This window comes from Pristis pectinata, chromosome 24, assembly GCF_009764475.1.
Source record: "Pristis pectinata isolate sPriPec2 chromosome 24, sPriPec2.1.pri, whole genome shotgun sequence".
NCBI classification, from domain to species: Eukaryota; Metazoa; Chordata; class Chondrichthyes; order Rhinopristiformes; family Pristidae; genus Pristis; species Pristis pectinata.
This window is the reverse complement of record NC_067428.1, coordinates 16332425-16352930: the sequence shown is the minus strand read 5'-3', so window position 1 is coordinate 16352930 and position 20506 is coordinate 16332425. Positions and strand designations below refer to the sequence as shown.

At 41.0% G+C, this 20506-nt stretch overlaps 2 protein-coding genes across 2 annotated transcripts in view; one reads left to right on the top strand and one right to left on the bottom strand.

The window, feature by feature from the left end:
* Nucleotides 1-18541, bottom strand: part of LOC127582674 (SURP and G-patch domain-containing protein 2-like) — a 34721-nt gene extending 16180 nt beyond the window's left edge. Inside the window, exons 1-5 of the mRNA XM_052038200.1 lie at nt 18498-18541; nt 8696-10642; nt 8014-8296; nt 7136-7335; nt 1921-2044 (exon numbers count right to left, since the gene is read on the bottom strand). Of these exons, the coding sequence (XP_051894160.1) occupies nt 1921-2044; nt 7136-7335; nt 8014-8296; nt 8696-10642; nt 18498-18519 (2576 nt within the window). The 5' untranslated portion in view covers nt 18520-18541. The remainder of the gene's footprint in view (nt 1-1920; nt 2045-7135; nt 7336-8013; nt 8297-8695; nt 10643-18497) is intronic.
* Nucleotides 18542-18828: 287 nt separating this feature from the next.
* Nucleotides 18829-20506, top strand: part of sugp1 (SURP and G patch domain containing 1) — a 31480-nt gene continuing 29802 nt past the window's right edge. Inside the window, exon 1 of the mRNA XM_052037746.1 lies at nt 18829-18874. Coding sequence (XP_051893706.1) covers nt 18859-18874 — 16 coding nt within the window. The 5' untranslated portion in view covers nt 18829-18858. The remainder of the gene's footprint in view (nt 18875-20506) is intronic.

Here is a 20506-nt window from a genome sequence, read left to right as displayed (position 1 = left end):
CTATCTCATTAATTAATATTAAATATTAGTCCAGTAGCATATCCATTGTACTACTCTTCCAGCTCCTGTGCAAATAATAGAAATGTCAAGTAGATAATCAAGTAGAAGTAGATAGCATCTTCCAAAGCCTTCTAACCTCTACCAGCTGGACGAAAGCATGGGATCACCACCACCTGGAAGTTGTCCTCTAAGCTACACACCATCCTAACTTGGAAACATATCGCCATTCCTTCATCGTTGCTGAGTCAAGATCCTGGAACTCTCTACCTAACAACATTATGGGTATATCTACACTTCAAGGACTGCAGCGGTTCAAGAAGGCAGCTCACCATTGCCTTCTCAAGGGTAATCAGGGTGGGCAATTAAATGCTTGCTCAGCTTGCGATGCCCACATCCCTTGAATGAATAAATAATTTTTAAAAATAGCCTTCTTTAAGATCCCAACCTTCACAGAAGCCAGTCTTTAATCAATTCGATTTGCTCGTGATATCATGAAATGCCGGGGGGACTGCATATAATTAAGGATATAGAATCCACAACATCCCAGTTATAGGACTGATGACAGATGCTCCAGAACTAGCCATGTTGCAATAATGGTATCCACCCAATAATACGGAAGATTCCTTAAGGATGTCCTATTTACAATAAAAAGGACAAATCCAATCTTCCTTACTACTGTCCAATGTTAATCACACATGTATTGCATTCCTAATGGCTCAGGGTTGTCCCAAAGGCTATTCAAGGAACTTCAGAGAACAAATCAGTGCTGAGAAGTTCGAGGACCCTTAGTCCCTACTGGATAGCACCCCTATCCCCCTTGGCTCTACACACTGCCTATGGATAGACATGCATTTTGGAAGAATCTGAGATGGCAATTAAAAGTCACATTCTCTATCCACAACATTAAGGATAAGAAATTAATGTTACATGACACCTTCAAAACTACAACTTGGCGTAGGGATTTGGCAGATCAGACACTTTCCTGTTATGGATTGGAAATCAGCAGAGACATATCGTTCTCAAGACATCAACAAATAGATGCAAAAACAATGACAGATGCCCTACTGATTTATATTAGGACTTGTATACGCATCTCTGCAAGGAAACAAAAGAACATGGAAATAAGCTTACATGAAAAGGAGCAAGGCCAATGAAATAGATACTGGAAGGCTAGAATAGTTCCAGAATCCGTATTCCACCCCACCAAACATTTCCTCCTTTAATTTTTGTTTAAAAATTCCCTTGCAGGATGAGGCTGTGCTTGGCTATGCAAACATTTAATGCTCCTTACCAGTTGTCCTGTAGAAGGCAGTAGTGAGCCATTGTTTTGAACTACTGCACTCCATGCAGTAAAGATACTTTAATGACGTTAAGCAGGGAGATCCAGCTTTTAGACCCAGTGACAATGAAGGAACAGCAATTTATTTTCAAGTCACAATGGTGTGTTATTTGGAGAGGAATTTGCAGCTGGCAGTGTTCTCATTGCTTGTTGCCCTTGTCATTTGAAACAAAAGAAGTCAGGAGCTTGAGAAGTGCAATGGAGAGCTGTCGTTTCTGTGTTATATTTCCACAACCACCAACTACCCTTTCTGTAAGCCAGTGCAATTAGCATGTATGAACTCTGATGGTTAAAAGTGGCAGTCACCTTAACCCCAAGCAACATCATAGTTGTCAGCTGATGTACGTACACACATACACACAGAACCCAGAGGAATTAATCTGGGTCTTTCTGGTTTATTTTGTTGACTGTGATAAAGTATTTCAAATGAACTGTGGAAGAGAAGAAATTAGTTTTCTTTGGTATCAACTGTACCAATGTATCCCTGAATTCACAATACATGGCAACCCTTCTACTGGTAGGAATGAATTCTGTTCCACCTTTCTAGTGTAACAGGGAGCAACCAGTCCCTGCACTCTTACCAGAACATGGGATTATCCCGGTTATTTTCAATGGCAATCTCTTCCAGCTCTGGACCACATTCAGCCACAAACTTTGCTAGCTTCTCTGCAGTTGTTCTTGTCTTGGTGTCGCTGAGAGATTCATCTGCAGGAAACAAGGTTATTAATCCCCAGAAATCACAAATTACTCAGGGTCAGGAGTGATTGACCCGTGTTGATTTTCACAACATAAGCCAAATTGCATGATACTCTCACATCACATATGCAGAGGAGGATAACCAACTCTCAATCTGAGGGAGGGAGCAGGGATTCAGGTTCTTGGACCATTGGGATCTCTTCTGGGGTAGAGGCGCTCTGTACAAGAGGGACGAGTTGCACTGAACCAGAGAGGGACCAATATCCCTGGAGGGAAATTTGCTAATGTTACACAGGAGGGTTTAAACTAGATTGGCAGGGGGGTGGGACTCTGAGCAGGAGCAAGACATGGGTTAAAGCAGTAGCCAGCGAGAGCAAGTTTAGTAATCAGGATAGCTAGGGGCACAGTAAAGGCAGGCAAAGAAATACCCAGTTAAATTGCATTTATTTCAATGCACAAGGTTTAACAGGTAAGGCGGACAAACTCAGAGCAGGGATTGCCTCTGAGGACTAAGATGTTATAGCCATAACAGAAACAGGGCTGGCAGCTCAATGTTCCAGGATACAGATGCTACAGGCATGACAGAGGTACAGGTAAGTGAGGAGGGGGTGTTGCCTTTTTGATAAAGGAGGACATAACAGCATTACTTAGAGATGACATTCTTGGGGGATTGTCCAGTGAGGCCATATGGATAGAACTTAGAAACAAGAAGGGGAGGGTCACTCTAGAGGGGCTGTATTATAGACCCCACAGTAGTCTGCAGGAACTTGAGGAGCAGGTGTGTAGAGAAATTGCTCATAGTTGTAAGAATAATAAGTTTGTATTAGTGGGGGATTTTAATTTCCCTGGTATTGACTGGACTACCCAGAGTGTTAAGGGCCTAGACGGGATGGAATTTGTGAAATGGGTCCAGGAAAGTTTCCCGAGTCAATATATAGAGGACCCTACTCGCGAGGGTGGAATACTGACCTCCTCTTAGGGAACGAGGTCAGGCAAGTAACAGAAGTGGCAGTCACTTTGGCTCTAGTGACCATAATTCTATTAGTTTTAAGAGAATGATGGAAAAGGATAGGACAGGTCTACAGGTTAAGGTCCTAAACTGGAGCAGGATTAACTTTGGGGGAATTAGGTAGAATCTAGCAGAGGTTGATTGGGTGAACCTGTCTGAAGGGAAAAGAATGAATAAAAAGTGGGAGGCTTTTAAGAGTGTGATATCAAGAGTCCAGGAGCAGCAAGTTCCTGTTAGAGTTTAGGGAACCTTGGCTGACGAGGGATATTGAGGTTCTGGGCAAGAAAAAGGAAGCATACATTGGGTTTAGGAGGTCGGGGACGAGTGAATCCCTTGATGACTATAAAAGGATTAAGAATACTCTTAAAGAGGGAAATCAGGAGAGCAAAAAGAAGGTAATAAGGTGGATCTGGCAGGTAAGGTTAAGGAAAATTCAAGAGGTTCTATAGCTATATGAAGAGTAAAAGGGTGGCTAGGAAGAGAGTAGGTCCCCTTAGAGATCAACGGGGCCACCTATGTCTCGAGCCGCAGGAGATGTGTGGTATTTTTAACAAATATTTCTCCTTGGTGCTTACTGAGCAGAAAATCATGGTTGGTTAAGAGATAACGGAAACTAGTGGAGATGTTTTGGAGGAAATTCATATTACCAGGGAGGAGGTACTTGCAGCCTTACAGCGCATTAAAGTGGATAAATCCCCAGGGCCCGACTGAGTGCATCCTCAGATTTTGTGGGAGGCTAGAAAATAAACTGTGGAGGGCCTTGCAGAGATATTTCCTTCACTATTAGCCACTGGTGAAGTTCCCGAACACTGGAAAGTGGCTAATGTTGTTCTGTTGTTTAAGAGAAGCCAGGGAACTACAGGCTGCTCAGCCTGACATCAGTAGTGGGGAAGTTACTGGAGGGAATTCTGAGGGACAGGACCTACCAGCATTTGGATAGACAGAGCCGATCAGGGGGAGTTAGCTTGGCTTTGTGTGTGGAAAGTCATGCTTGATGAACCTTTGAGTTTTTTTTGAAGAGGTAACCAAAAGAGGTTAGGGTAGTGGATGTTGTCTATTTGGACTTTAGCAAGGTTTTTGACAAGGTCTTGCATGGTAGGCTGGTCTGGAAGGTTAGGTTGCATGGAATCTAGGGAGAGCTAGTTAGGTGGATTCAAAATTGGCTCAGAGGTAGGAAGGTTGAAGGTCGTTTCTTGGAATGGAGGCTGATGACTAGTGGTGTGCCGCAGGGGTCGGTGTTGGGACCTTTGTTATTCGTTATTTATATAAATGATTTGGATTCGAATGAACAAGGCTTGATTGGTAAATTTGCAGATGACACAAAATTAGGAGGTGTTGTTGATGATGAAGAAGGTTGTCATAGATTATGGGGAGCTTGATCAGTTAGGAAAGTGGGCCAAGGAGTGGCAAATGGATTTCAATACAGATAAGAGTGACGTGATGCATTTTAGAAAGTCAAACCAGCATAGGATTGTACTATGAATGGTAGGGCTCTGGGGATAGTAATGGAACAGAGGGAGTACTTGGAGTACAAGTGCATAGTTCATTGAAAGTGGCGTCACAGGTAGACAGGGTAGTGAAAAAGGCGTTTAGCATACTGGTCTTCATCAGTCAGGGTGTTGAGCAGAAAAGATTTATGAGGCTGTTGCCAGGATTAGAGGGCCTGAGGGGAGAGGTTGGCCAAGAGAGGTCTTTATTCCTTGGAATGTAGGAGAATGAGGGGCGACCTTACAGAAGTGTTTAAAATTATGACAGGCATAGGTCAAGTGGATGGTAACTGTCTTTTCCCCAGGGCAGGGGAGTCCAAAACTAGGAGGCATAGATTTAGGGTGAGAGGGGAAAGATTTAAAAGGGACCCAAGGGGCAACTTCTTCATGCAGAGGGTTGTGAATATATGGAACGAGCTGCCAGAGGAAGCGGTTGAGGCAGGTACAATTGTATCGTTTAAGAAACAGTTGGATAGGTACATACAGGGGCAGGGCTTAGAGGGATATGGACTGAATGCAGGAAATTGGGACTAGCTGGGTGGGCACCATGGTTGGCATGGACTCGTGGACCAAAGGGGCTGTATCTGTGCTGTACGGCTCTATGACTCTATAAATCTAAACGATCCAAATATACTCAGGAAACTGGCAGAACATAAGAAATAGATTCAAGAGTATCCATACAGCTCCTTGAGTCCACGCTGCCATTCTACAAGGTCACGGTCAATCCTGTAACCTTCATTTTTCTACCCAATCCCTTAATGCTCTTAGTCTCCATGACAAATACATCCATCCTCCTGCAAGGAGGCCAATTCTGCACACAGTTATTTCAGGTGTGATGTCAGTACAGCTACATACAATTGCATCAAGACATCCTCATGTTTGCACGTCAAGTTCCTTGCAGTAAAGGTTGACAGACTATTCACCTTTAAAATTACTTGCTATTCCTACATGTTAACTTCCTGCATCCCATAAGCCAGCACACCAAGATACCGCTGTAGAGCAAAGGCAGACACACAACAGCATTTTCGGAATGACCCGTCAGCCTCCTCCCCTACCCTAGGTAGAAGAATTATCAGCTCTTTCCATGTTGCTAGCTCCCATAGATGGGAGTAAGACTGAACCTGCCTCCATCAGTGCCAGGCATTCACCTTTCAAGACTCCCTTAAAACTATGCAGCATCCCAGAATCAGCACATGGGAGATTATCAGGCAGTGTTATCCCCAAACATCCAGCATCAGTAAAATTGTTACAAATTAATAAACTGACAATAATTTAGTTAATTATCTATATGATGGAACTCTCCATTAGGATTCAAATATTTTATTCTTATTTATCCCCATCTTTGGCCTCGAGCATATGGTACCCACTCGTTGTTATTTCTTCTCTCCATGAATTTGTTGGTCTGAATTGTCTCCTTATGTACCATGAAGTCAAAGATTCCCTCTGAAAGCATTGACTCTCAGTGAGGCTCAACCAGTGTGCATTCTACATATACAAGCTACAAGGCTGACACCTGGATACCCACCCTTAATGATTATCCAGAAACCCTTGTTGGGAATTCCACACAGGTGGACAGTGGCAGAGAAGATATGAGTCTGGATGTGAAACAGCACTCTGCCATCAGTTATTATGTGGATAAATATTGACCTAATGTCAAAGATAACTGAGTTCATCTATTTTAGAGGTTTGTTCCTTAGGATGAAACAGCACCTTTTATACAACAAGGAAAGTAAATCGTGCAGCCAGGACCTATTTCGGAATGTGAGATCAAGGAGTTCTTATTTGTAATTTATTTCTCAAACTAATAAAATTCCTAGTCATTATCTAAACGATTGCAGAATAGGCTTAAGGGACTCCTGAACATCAATCATCACAGATTTAAATATACTGTATTCTCAAATTTATGCTGTATATGATTTTTAATCATGCACTTAAAAAATTGTACTTGCAGTAAGACTTGCTGCTCTTGTTTAAACACGCAAAAATTTCTAATCTTGTACCTTAAATTTTCTTCAAACCCAAAATCACCAAAAATAGCCAAGTTTTATATATATTTGTCTTACTCCTTTAATGTGACAATTTATCTTTAGTCTTCTCAAAACAAACAAGCTTTATTTGAATGACTTTTTTGATCTGCCAGCCTTGTTATCAATGTTTTCACTGATGTTAAGTATAATTACTAATCCACCATGAAACTCTAATTATCGGTCTGTTTTTATTTCGGAACTATGTCGTACTAGTCAATCTCCTGTTTCTATTCAAGTCCTAATTAAAAATAATATATAGCCAGATGTTCTTCCTTGCAGAAATAACTGCGCTTCCTGAACTTATTATCATTTAATTAAATACATGACACAGAATGCAATGACATGAGAGTAATCTGGCTCAGCAGCTCTTTAAACTATGCAACAACCTAAGCATTCTGCTTACAGGCAAAGGCTAAGAGTCAATGATACATAACACCTTTAATGTCACAAACATTCCAAAGTGCATGACAGTTGAAATTATTAAAAATCTGCAATATACACCAATCAAAATTTGTATAATTTTAAGATTTCAGGACAGTCTGATTAATCCTTTCTTTACAGCAGCTGTTATCCCTACCTTTTTCTGCAGATGGACAAGACGTTGCAGTTTCAACTTGCACAAGAAATTCTGGTTGGAAATCCTCTGGTATGTTATCCATTCCCTCCAATGATGTTTTACACTCTGACCCAGCTTGGTTTGACTTGTTTTCTCTACAAAACCGTGCCAACTTCTGCTTGTAATATTTGAACTCGTTGCTTTCTGCATCATGTAAAAACCTATAAAATAAACATATTTTTCAAAATTTGGGTCTACCTTTTCTATTTTTTCTCACCGTTTCCTGGGCCAGACATTAACCAAAGCCGATAGAGCAGGCAGCTATTAGTCAATGCTGTACAACTTAGCTGTCACAATTAACACAATCCCACTCTGGAGCTGTTGTCGTTTGATAGTTGCAGCTCCTGGGCACCTAAGTGCTACTGTACTTTTGTCCAAGTAGCTGTTACACTGTTTATATTGCTAAGCCTAAATAATGTCTTTTGGATATTCAACCTGGAAGGCGTGCTTTTAAGGTGGGACACCATTTATAATTCCCAAGGCATAAACAAATGGCCTGGTTCACTTACAGATCCAAATTGGATGGCAAGAGAATTTAAGATTTTAAACTGAAAAGTTTTTTTTTCATTTCAAAATGAGAAGATGCTTTGGGCAACTTATCCACACAACCCCTATAATTAGTTTTTCTGTCATATCTGTTAGAGGATTGTTAATCTATATTCTAAATTCAGGATTGAGATCAATAAATTTTTAGGCACTATAAAAATCAAAAGATAGAAGGAAATCAGACAGGACAAGTAGGGTGAAAATACAAGATCAACCATGATATTCCCAAATATTACAGCAGGCTAAATGGCCAACAACTGCTCCTATTTCTTAATGTACGTAAGTGCACTTACCTATAATTGGGGTCCTCTTTCTTGTACTGGATGACTGCTTTCTCTGCTGCCTCACCCTTGTCAGCTACAAACATTGCCAATTTATCAATAACGTTCTTGATCTGCGGGTCGTCTGGGGGACAGATGCTTTCTCCGCCTGCTGATGCTACATCCTCTGCCACACTCTTCCCATTGCCATCAGTGGATGCTGAACCTTTATCTGTCTTCCATCTACTGCTGTCATCTGGTGCCATAGAACCTATATCTGACTGTGTGCCAGATTTGGCATCTGCCAAATGGGAAACTTGAAAAAACACAACAGTTCAAGCCAGGTGTGTGTGCAACAATGAGCCAACAGAAGGGCTAACAGAGTCTCAAAAGAGCAAAAATCAAGGCAACAGAATTTGGATGAGAAATGTCTCAGCCTTACTTTTTTAAAAATTAGATCCTGAATACCTAAGGAGTGAGGTTGCTGTATCATTTTAAAATGATAGGGATGAAACCTGTTCATTGACATCAGTAGCTTTGTTGAATTGTCTGATTAATGCATTTAACAAAAAGTCAGTATCATCTTCCTTAAGCTATCATGTGATGGGATATTCAAAATATCGAAAAAAAATCATTAATAGCAATTGTATCTTGTAATCACAATTTTTGTAAAAAATAAATTACTAATTGTCAGAAAATTATTTGGGTTACTTACTTTTTGAAGGCTTGATTGCTGCATCATTTGTTGATTGTTCCTCTTTGACCATGAACTTATTGGAAAAAGAAACCTGGCTATGTACTGGAGGGAGGTAGATATGCTCCACTCGGTTCCTCAGCTCATTTGTGTACTTGTTCCCAAACAGCTCATTGTTTTCCAGATTCATGAAATACTCGTAGCTTGGAGCTACTGATACCAGTCCGGTTTTGTTCAACAGATTCTTCCTTCTTTCTTGGCTGACAAACGCAAATGTTTGTCCAATAAATACCATTGATTGGCGGCAAGCCATAATCACCTGCTCAAGTACACTGGCAAGTTCATTAGTGGTCTGTGAGCTTTGCACCTTGGAGCTCAATTCATGGTTATTGCTTGCTACAAAAAGTGGGCCTACACATTCCAGCAGTCTGTTCTGAATCTCTTGCAAAAGAGGATCTTCTTGCTGTACAAGATCATCCAACTCTTTCCTACATGTAATGATATTCTTCCTTCTCAGCAGAGACACAAAAGAGTTATCTATCACAGGGCATGTGAGGCCCAGATGTGCTACTGATGTTGACTGACAGATATCCTGATGCTGTTGTGCCATCAAGCACCGGAAAGCTGATGCTACCTTAGAGCAAGTATCTGTGTTGGAATCAAACTTTTTTTTAACAGAATGGTCAACAGCAACACCATGAAAACCAGCCCATTTTATTAATTGCTGCCCCAGATCCATTTGATTACCTGCAGCAGTAGGTATATTCCCCAGTGACTGCAAATGAGAAGAGTCAGGGGATACATTTCTGTAAGTGGCCATTGGCACGTTGGACACAGAAGACCCTGCTAAACCAGCAGGGGCCGTCCCCAGAAGGCCAGGGGCTGTCCCTAGGAAGATAGGAGCTGTTCCTGGAAGGCCAGGGGCCACTCCCAGGAGCCCGGGAGCTATCCCTAGAAGGCCAGGTGCTATCCCTAGAAGACCAGGTGCAGTCCCAAGAAGGCCAGGGGCTCTTCCTAGAAGGCCACGTCGCGCTGGAAGCTTTGGACGCTTAAGCAAAGGTGCTCTTGCACTTTTAGGAGGACCATGTAAAGAACGACCTCTTTTGGAAACATCCGTGCTTTTGTGACTATAACTCTGCTGATTCAAATGAGGTTTATAATCCTCAACTCCGTGGAACCCAGGTGTAGGTACATCGGTCTGATAAGCAGAAGAATCCATTTGAGGGGAGTCCCTAGACGAGTTGCTCCAGGATGTGTGAGAAGGGTCATTTTTACTAGCTGCCATACGCCGAGCATTATCAATAACATTACTTAATAACTTGTATAACTCTGCATCAGGTGCCTTTACAGGACTTCTAGGTGGGGGGTTTGACCCCTGATCCCCAGTCTCATGGCCAGGGCTCCAGGATCGCCTGTGTGATTCTGAATGCCCTGACTTATCAACAGGATTCTGGGATCTATTGTATGAACCACGACTATCTCTGCCATCAGGACTTTGGGATCTCCTATAGAATTGGTAATCTCTCGAGTCATCAACTGAACTCTGAGACTGCCAATTATTTGGGCTTCTGTATAATTCTGGTCGATCTCTAGACTCAGCAGGGCTCACTGATCTCCGGTAGATCCCAGATCCTCTCCTGGCATCACTGTCACTTGAATTTGCTGGCCTTCCAAACAACCCTGGATCCCCACCAGGTTCAGTGGGATTCCTTAATTCATTGTACTGTGAATGGCGATCATCTCTATCGTCATGATCCAAGAAATTGTCTCTGGCTGAAGAAGAGTAGGTAGCTTCATTATAATATCTTCTATTGTTTTCAGAATGCATTTCTGCCTGACTGGACACATTCCTCCATCTCTCCGGCCTGTGAGATGGAGATTCATAGTCATCATAGGCCAGCTCATCATACTGTGAATTTTCTTCATAAGATTCCCTGGGATATCGCCTGGGTGCATAGTTGAGCATTTCTTCAACGGCAGAGGAGGGAAGAAAGGAAGAAAAAAAGTGTTTAGCTTTTTTATCAAAATGAAAAAACTCTTAAAAAAGTTGCAATCTATATTTCATGTAAAAGCTAATGTATTAGAGATCAGTGGGCATGCTGATAACATCACCAAGTTCAGGAAGACATGATGGGTTTTTAAACCACAAAATGCACCTGACTGACTGCTTTTGGTAAATCTGACATAATCCAAGAGATGCAAGCAAGACAAACAGGATCACTTGTCCTATCAATGGGGATGCGCTGTCATTCGGAAATCACCAAGCAATGAGCATCCAAGAGAGAGAGTCACATCTTTTGTCCAATGGGCTCAAGCATGTATAGTGAATGGAAGTGTGAAGTGCCCTGGCATGATCCTGTTTGTTCAAACAGAGGAATGCAGCCTGGAGGAAACCAACTTTAAACAAAGATATCCTGGAGTATACTGAGCCAAGATACACTGGCCATTAGTACCTAGGACTGACTTCAGCAGACCATATCCTGTAGTTAATCGCTCTCTTGTTTGTAATTCCCTCAGGCAGCATTGCATAGGTCCAGAGGCAGAGGTGCACATTGTTTCATTTCCAACATGATGATGTGGTTCAACTTATCCTTTGGCTAAAAGCAGAATATGTAGCTCATGAAAGTCATCTTCCAGACCAATCCAAACAGGCAAGCGAAACTCAAGGGTTCTGAGAAGTTTATGGTCTTGAAAAGCAGATCAAAATTCAACCTCCTCAAGATCACTCAGTTCTTGGAATCTCTCCTGGATCCACAAGAAAAGCCAAATATGCTCTCAACAATGTCATGGTAGTATAACTAAGACTTGCATTATGCAAGACTAACTGAAAATATAAAATTTCAGTCAGATATGTCCTTTGTGGGGTGGCACTAATGAAAAGATATTTATGTTTGCATGGTACCTTTCATTACCTCAGGATTTCTCAAAGCACTTTAGAACTAATTAACTACTTATGACATGTAATCATTGTAGTAACGCAGGAAAAACTGCATCAATCATGTCCAACAAGGCCTTATAAACAATAACATGATAATCAGTTTCATTGATGTTGTTAGAACTAAATAATAGCCGGGACACCATGGAGAATTGTTCTGGGGTATTTTAAAATCATTTGAGAGTGCAGATGGGCCTTGTTTAATACCACATCAGAGAGATGGCACTATCGATTGTACAATACCAAGAGGGTGCTGTGTGAAGTCCTGCAAGGTCATTACAAAAGCCAAAAGTTGCCATCAAGAAGGAGGACTGACTATTCTTGGCAGATTCAAGTTTAATGTGAGGAAGAAGTGTACAACATAGAACAAGCAAGGTAAGCCAATCAGATGCAGGTACATGTAAACACGACAATGAGAGATGAGTTACCAGATCGTCCTCATTCCTGGAGCAAGATGTGCATTGGACATACCCAATCATCCCCCATTAATTTAAAAAAAACTTGAATTCAAATAGAGCTTTTTCTGATCTCACGATGTTTTCCACAGTGTTTTGCAGCCAACGTAACACTTTTAGTATAGTCATCGTTTTTATGTAGGTAGTCACTCTTGTAATGTAGGAAATGTGGTAGTCATTTTGTGTGCAGCATTAACTTGCTACACATTTGGATCAGCAATCTCCTTTTGTTTCAAACTGAGCATATCTATATCAAGGCTTCCACTGAATTAGTTACTTGTCTCCTCATTGTGAGCAATTTGCATTAATATTCTTGGGTTGTAAAACCTTGGTATTTTTCCAAGGAAGTCATCTGCTCTGTGAAACATTTTTGCTGCGACCCCTTTTCAATCCACCTGCTTAACTGGATCTCACTAATTCTAAACTTCCTTTTTTTTCTCTGTAAAGCAGTTGGGTACAGAGTAACCACATGCACAATGAGAACAAGGACTGCCAACCTCAGCCTGACAATCAAAGCAGAATAAAGACCTGAAGAAATGTGCATGGGATCAGACCAGGAAAATGAGACAGAGAAAGATTACCCAAATAGATTAAAACATGGTGGCAAGACATAGAAATTATGATTGACAAACAACATCACTGCACTCAGGGAGGAACGAATCAACTCTTATATGCACTATTTGAACACAAACAGAAGAAAACATCAGATTTAGGAGTTACTATGATTGATGTATGTCAAGGAGAGATAGGCCCCCTTTGCCACTGAGCAGAATGCAGTAAGGTGCAGATATGGCTGATTGCAGACTACTTTTCATTGATCACCAGTATGACATCTGAAAAGCATAGGACATAAATGTAAAGTAGTACAGGGAAATGGAGAGGGAGACCATTGTGTGCGTGTGTGTATATAGAGAAGTGGATGTGGGGGGTGTATACTGTATGTGTGTGTGAATGAGAGAGGAGAGAGAGCGAGAGGAGAGAGAAGAGAGATAAGCACGTGCAGGGAAATTACAGAACTGAAGTGCGTACAATAGTTGCTTCATCATTGCTGGGGAAAAAATGTCACAATTCTGAGTCAAGGCAAAGGAATCCTTGCGAATGTCAAAGAGAAACATATGAATGTGCATGGTAATAAAGGGTGTGGGGGTCACCTCAGTTCTCTATCATAGAAAATTTACTGTACAGGAGGCTACCATTTGGTTCATTACATCTGTGCCAGCTGAAAAACTGCCGCCCAATCTAATCTCACCTTCCAGCACCAGGTCTATAGCCCCGCAGGTCATGGCTCTTCAAGTGCACATCCAAGTAAGTTTTAAATATGAGAAGTGCTCCTGCCTCTATCATCAAGACTGTGAGTTCCATTCTCTTACCACCCTATGGGTGACAAGTTGTTTCCTCCTCTCCCCTCTAATCCAATTACTTTAAATCTATATCCCTGGATCTTGACCAGTTCACTTAAGAAAACCAAGTCCTTTCTATCTACTTTACTAGGCCCCTCATAATTTTATATAACTCAAATCAAATCTCCCTTCCATCTCCTCTATTCCAAAGAAAAAATCCAATCTTCCCTCACAGCTACAACTTTTCAGTCCTGGCAACATCCTCAAATTTCTTCTGCACCTTCTCCAGTGCAGTCAAATCTTTCATCTAATGTGTTGACCAGAACTCTACACTGTACTTAAGCTGTTGCCAAACTATCACATACAATTCATAAGCATAACCTCCTTTCTCTTATATTCTAATCCTTGGCTAAAAACTGGAAGCATCCTGTTTGCCTCTCTAGTCAACTTATTGAACTGTCTTGTGACCCAAGGACCTGTGCACATGCACTCCAATGTCCCTTTGTTCTTCCACACCAATGAACATCCTCTCATTTATTGTACATTCCCTTGCATTGTTGCATCTCCTCAAATGCACTGCCTCACTCTTCTCTGAATTAAATTCAATTTGCCATTTTTCTCCTGAACTGATTGATCATTAATATCTTTCTGCAGTCTAATGCTTTCCTCTGTAATTCATCGCAAACAGGCCCCACTCCAAAATCTCTTCTTACTTAAGACTGTGAAAAGATAATCAAAATAAATTGTTCTGAGTATGAATTTGGCAATCTGATGCTGAGCAGTGACATATTCAGCCCAGCCGTCCTTCACTTTTAGTTACTCACCAAATGATAAGGTTAAAGAACAGTTAATCAAACTCTGGGGTAAAAAGACATGCCAGAAAATGTAAGCAGAGAACATCTGAATTTCTGTTTCAAGACATATTACCACATTTCCACTCATGAGATTAAGTAAGGGTAAATTAAACTTTAGAAGCAGTCTGCAACAGCCTGAGGGACATTTGGACTAGGAAAGTGCTTGGAGGAAGTAAAACACACTAAAAATATTTAGGTCCACATTGATTTCCCCTGATAATATAATGTGAATCTTTGTAAGATTATTCAGTCCAGCTCTTTTAATGACTGGATATTGGATGCAGTGGTCAATCATGAACATAGAATCATACAATCAAAGAATGGTATACAAGGAGGCTATTCTACCTGCTGAATCTCCCCTCCTTGGACTCTATCTTTACCCCTCGTTGTCTTGGTGAAGCAGCCAGCATAATCAAAGACCCCACCCACCCGGGTCATTCTCTCTTCTCTCCTCTTCCATCGGGTAGAAGATACAGGAGCCTGAGGGCACATACCACCAGACTTAAGGACAGCTTCTACCCCACTGTGATAAGACTATTGAATGGTTCCCTTATACAATGAGATGGACTATGACTTCACGATCTACCTTGTTATGACCTTGCACCTTATTGCACTGCACTTTCTCTGTAGCTGTGACACTTTACTCTGTACTGTTATTGTTTTTACCTGTACTACATCAATGGACTCTGTACTAATTCAATGTAACTGCACTGTGTAATGAATTGACCTGTACAATCGGTATGCAAGACAAGTTTTTCACTGTACCCCGGTACAAGTGAGAATAATAAACCAATACCATTTGTTCCTCTGTACAATGATTTAGTGAACCACTCTCTATCCCCACTTTTCCTCAATATCTCTGGATTTTCTTCCCCTCCAAGTATTTATCTAATTCACCTTTGAATCTATTTTCACCACCCTACGAGGCAGCACATTATAAACCCTGAACACTCTTTATGAATGATGTTTTGTCTTCACATTTCATCTGGCACTTTGCCAAATACCCTAAACCTGCGGCATCTGATAATCAACCTTTAAACTGAACATACTTTCTCTTTACTCAATCTGAACTCATCTTGATTTTAAACACTGATGTCAAGTCTTCCCCTAGCTTTCTCAGATTGAAAATGATGCCTCTTGGCATTGACCAGAACATGAAGTAACAAATAAAATCAAAGAAAATTTACGTTTCAATTGAAAAAGCTACTTGGTCTAATCCCATTATCTGGCACTAGGTCCATCGTCCTGCAGGTTAAGGCTCTTCAAATTCACATTCAATTATTTTTAAAAAATGTCACGAGGGCTTCTCTATGACGCTTTCAGGCACAGAGTTCCATATCCCAACAAACAGTTTCTTCATCTCCTTTTTTAATAATTGCATTAAATTCTAAGCCCTCTGAATTTTGGCCTTATTGCCAAGGGAACTGGGTCCTTCCTACTTACTTTATCAAAGCCCCTCATAATTTTCAACACTTCAATTAAATCTCCCTTTTGCCTTCAAAGAAAACAACCCCAGCCTATTCAACCTTCACAATGCTAAAATATTTACTGGTACTTGCAACATCCTTGTAAATCTGTGGTCTCTCCAGTACAATCATATCTCTCCTTTAAGCGTGGTGACCAGTCTGTACACAATACTTAAGCCAGGGCCTAAGCCTGTTGCATACAATTCCAACATAACCTCCCTGCTCCCTGGTAGAGAAACCTTCATTACATTTTTAAAAATAATTGGATGTGAATTTGAAGACCCTTGATTCTCTGGTGTGGCATGGCAATGACCTATTGGATAAGCAGAATGAGCTAACAGTAAAGAACAAATCTAATGAAGTGTTAGTTCAAATGTAGGTTTAATTTAGTTTTCTAAACATCATATAACATTTCTATGCTACATTTTTAAAAACACAAAATTGACAAGCGTGAAACTTTTTCCTTTTAAGCCAAATTTTGAACAAAATGTCTTCAAGAAAACCCTTCATTTGGAAATGGTAACAGACATCAACAATTTCATGAGTTTTCTTTAGAAAAATCTACATCTCAATCCAGACCTACAGGATAGCAAAGTAAGCCTGACACAAAATGCTTGCCACACTTCCCCATATAATGCACTATAATGAAAATTTCAATAAGCTAAGGATAAATTTCACTTATTTGAATTCAAGCAATTATAGAGATTCATTTTTTTAAATCCAAGCAAGTTGAAATATGCACTTCTAAGTCCATTAGTGTTGCAATTTACAATCTAAAGACACTTGAGATGGTCAGTTCCACCAACCACAGTCAATGAGCATCACATTCCATGGGGATAAACAAGATCAGCTACCAATGTATCCTCTCCTTTGAAAGGAAAGGATCAGAAGGAAAACCATTTGTATAGGCTGAAAGAAAAGGCTTTCCTTTTTTGAAACGTACAACCCTGAAGGGTGCTGTGGAGTCCATCTTTCATCACAGGTTATGGCTATTTTAAGATGTAGGTAATTGCTTTATGAAAGAATTTACTATTCAGAAACAGGCCTTTTGTCCCAGTTGGCAGTGTTTGTGCTTCATAACCTCTCTTCATTAACCCTGTCAGCACATTCTTCTATACCTTCCACTCATATATACTGATCTATCTTTCCCTCAAATGCACGGATTATTTGTCTCAACTATTCCATGCTATTGTGAGTGCTGGTCAGCCTAGGTCCTCGGTGAAGTGTAATGGCATGTTTCAGAGTTTCAACTTGCGTCCCACTGAACTGCCAAAATCACTTAGTAATATCATTACTGGTTCTGTGCTGTGCCCGGTGAAGCAATTTGTAGCTGTATAACATTGAGAAAAAGAACAGATCCACATCAACAGCAAATCCAGCAATTCCACAATTTCTATTATTGATTTTAAGCCTTACAATCCATGCAGTACATTTAAACATGGGATATTCTTGCACATCAAAGGCTATATAAGTCAGGCTTTCATTGGCAGTGGGTGTAATTTGAATGAGGTCAGCAAAGACAATGCAGTTTTTCAAGTGCATTTTTCACATATAACAGTTCCAAAGGAGATAAATCTACTTACAACATGATTTATTAAACAACTAGATTCATCTGAGTATTATAAATGCTTGAGGATATGGCTACAACAGAAACCATTTTAGCCTAAGGACACTCTCACTGCAGAATGAGTATGCAGTTCAATATCCTTTAATAGAGCCCATCATGGATTTTTACTATATTGAATCTAAAATCTACATCTTAACAAAAATGTCAATGATTGCATCAATAAGACAATTATTAAGCAGTGCCAGGGAGGGGAAGGACCAGCGTTGAAAAGAACAAACATAATCTATCACATACACACAAAGAATTTCATCAACTTAAGTTGCAGAACATTTTTCATATACACATCAGATGCTAATGGTCTTAAGAGATTTCCATGATTTCTATTGTTCTGTTAACCTGTTTAAAGCTTAGGGCCATCATTGGAAAGCATTTCAATGAAATGCTTATAAATCCAGAGATGTTTATTGTGATCAGTCTGGGATAGAGCATCATTCTGGTTACATTGGACAGGGAACGGGGTAATCAGCAGTGGTCTCAGAACCTTTGACCCTCTTGATTACCTTCGAGTCTTCAGGAATAGAAAATCTCCTGAACTCATCCTGAGATGAAAGACATAATAGGTGCTTAAAATAATAGTTTCCATATTCTTTGAAACATTTCACCTTTTTAATTAAGTACTGGATTTGGGAGGAGGGAAAATGCTGTTCCAGGCAAGTGGTTACACGCTATAATATATATAACCACAGCTGGCATCTCAGCATAGCGATGCCAGACCTTTTTCCTAAATTGTTCCAGTTACCTAGGGCAGCTTTGAGACCTTCTCCCCACAGAGTCCTAATTAAAGGGCAGCCAGTTCTTTCTTCACAATTGAAGCCTTCTTGGCTCTTTGTCACTAGCAAGTCAGGATACGAGGGACTTATTAGGTCTTGTTCACCTCAGGGCCCAAAGATCAGGGCTTTGCTGCGCCCTGATGACACCGGCTTTGGCGAGCTGGGCCTCTCCCCGACACTGGGCCTCGGTTGCCCCTGGTTACCACGTACAGGCCCAGCCTGTCATCAGACCTGCTTCACAAAGCTGCTGGAGAGCGAAGTTACCCACAACTCCATTCACAGCTTAAACCTCTTATGATCTGTCGCGTACCAAATATGAAGTCTGATCTTTTTCCCCTCAGCGCCCCCTTTCCTCCCCCACCTCAGCCCCACAAACCTGGACAAAACCTCTCCTCCATTGCTGCTATTCACGTCACTTCCGTTGCCATCGGAAGTACCTTTTGCATTCTGTAATAACTTTCCCCCAAAATTAATATCTTAAAATATTATTTATTTCCTCGATTAATATACATATATTATTTATGAAATGGGTATATTCACAAGAAACAGAACTCTGGTATCTCCTATATTAAACATAAATGTTGTAGTTTTATCTCCAGTGCCGCCTTGGAGATTAACATTATAATAAACTACAATTCCCGCTGCACCCCGCGCAGGTAGTGCGGCAGTTTCCGGTCGTGTGACCGTTATGGCTCAGTTATCCGGTAGTGACATCAGAAGGATATGAAGCCATAGCGATGGAGGGTGATGCAGGTTGGTGTTGGGGCGCTTCTTTTGCGGGGAGAAGGGAGTTAATGGGGCTGCAACGTCAGAACTGTGGAAAAATATCTTTCATGAACCTAATGCGCCGCTTTTCTTATGATTAAAGGAGGAGGGATGAGCTGGAGTTCGGATTGCTGTTCTGCCCCCACAAGGCAGGCAATTCGGTTGATCGCAGTTGTGGAAAGCGGAGGTGTTAAATGTAATTTAACATCATTGACATGATAAAGTCTCTTTTAATTTGCTTGAAGTTCCTTCTCCCTCGCCGCTCTCCTTTTACTGAACCTATGTTGTTAATTGGGAGCAACAAGCAATCTGCCGGAGGAATTCAGCGGGTCCAGCAGCATCCGTGGGAGGAAAAGAATTGACGTTTTGGGTCGAAACCCTGCATCCTGGGTCCCGATGCGGGGTTTCGACCCGAAACGTCGACAATTTCTTTCCTACCACAGATGCTGCTGGATCTGCTGAGTTCCTGCAGCGGATTGCTTGTTGTTCCAGATTCCAGCATCTGCAGTCTCTTATGTCTCTTTTGCTTATTAGGAACTGGTCCCTGTCCATCCTATCATCGATTCCCTCTTTCAGAGTAGACCAGGCTTCGGGGCTTTGACAAAACAAAATAAAAATCGCCTAGTCTTCTGTGTCAATATCTTTAAAACTAGCATACAACCTGTTTGTGTTTCTACATATTGCTAGTTATTCCTCTTTGTCCTATTAACACTTCCCCGTTCTCCCTTGTTTGTAATTGTGGATGGCAGAGTTGGTTGTATTTTGTAACCTGCGTTTATCAAAGAATTTGTTCTTTGTGTTCTTGAAGGTTATTTATTTTGCTGAAGCAGCATTTGCCATTGTGCGGAATGAAACAATGAATCTGTTTGTGGTTAGTTGAAGAGCAACGTACCCAGATTATCTGTAGCTTGTCTTTGCACTTTACAGCATCTGACTGCCATGTTGCATTTCCTCAGCAGTAGGATGCAGGATACTTGGTATTTTACAGGCACATCTTACCAATGCTTGCTCATTGAAAGATATGATTGATTAGTCCAGCTCCCTGAATCAAAACCTTGTGTTCTATTTTCCTTTTAAAGTCTTATCTGATTCTCTTTTGAAAGTTCCTCCTGAATTTGCTTTCACAGTCTTTCAAGCAATGCATTCCAGATCACAGTTGTTAACCTTAATCTCCTTTGGTTCTTGTGTCATCGATTTTTTTTTTAAATTCCATATCTTTTGATTTCTGACTTCTTTTCTGCTTGAAGTGAGGAGATATTATGAAAACAATTTAACATTTTGAACTTTTCTGTGAGCTCGTCTCAAAGATTCTTTGCGCCAAGGAAAAGGCCCAACATTTCTGTCCTTTCATCCCTGCTGATAGTCATACAGCACAGAAACAGGCCCTTTGACCCAACTAGGCCAAGCTGACCAAGGTTCCCATCTAAGCTAGTCCTATTTGCCTGCATTTGGCCCATATCCCTCTAAACTTTTACCTGTTCAAGCACCTTTTAAATGTTGTTAATGTACCTGCCTGAACCACTTCCTCTGGCAGCTCATTCCATATACTGACCACTCTCTGGGTGGAAAAAGTTGCTCCTTAGGTTCTTATTAAATCTCTCACCTTAAACCTATGCCCTG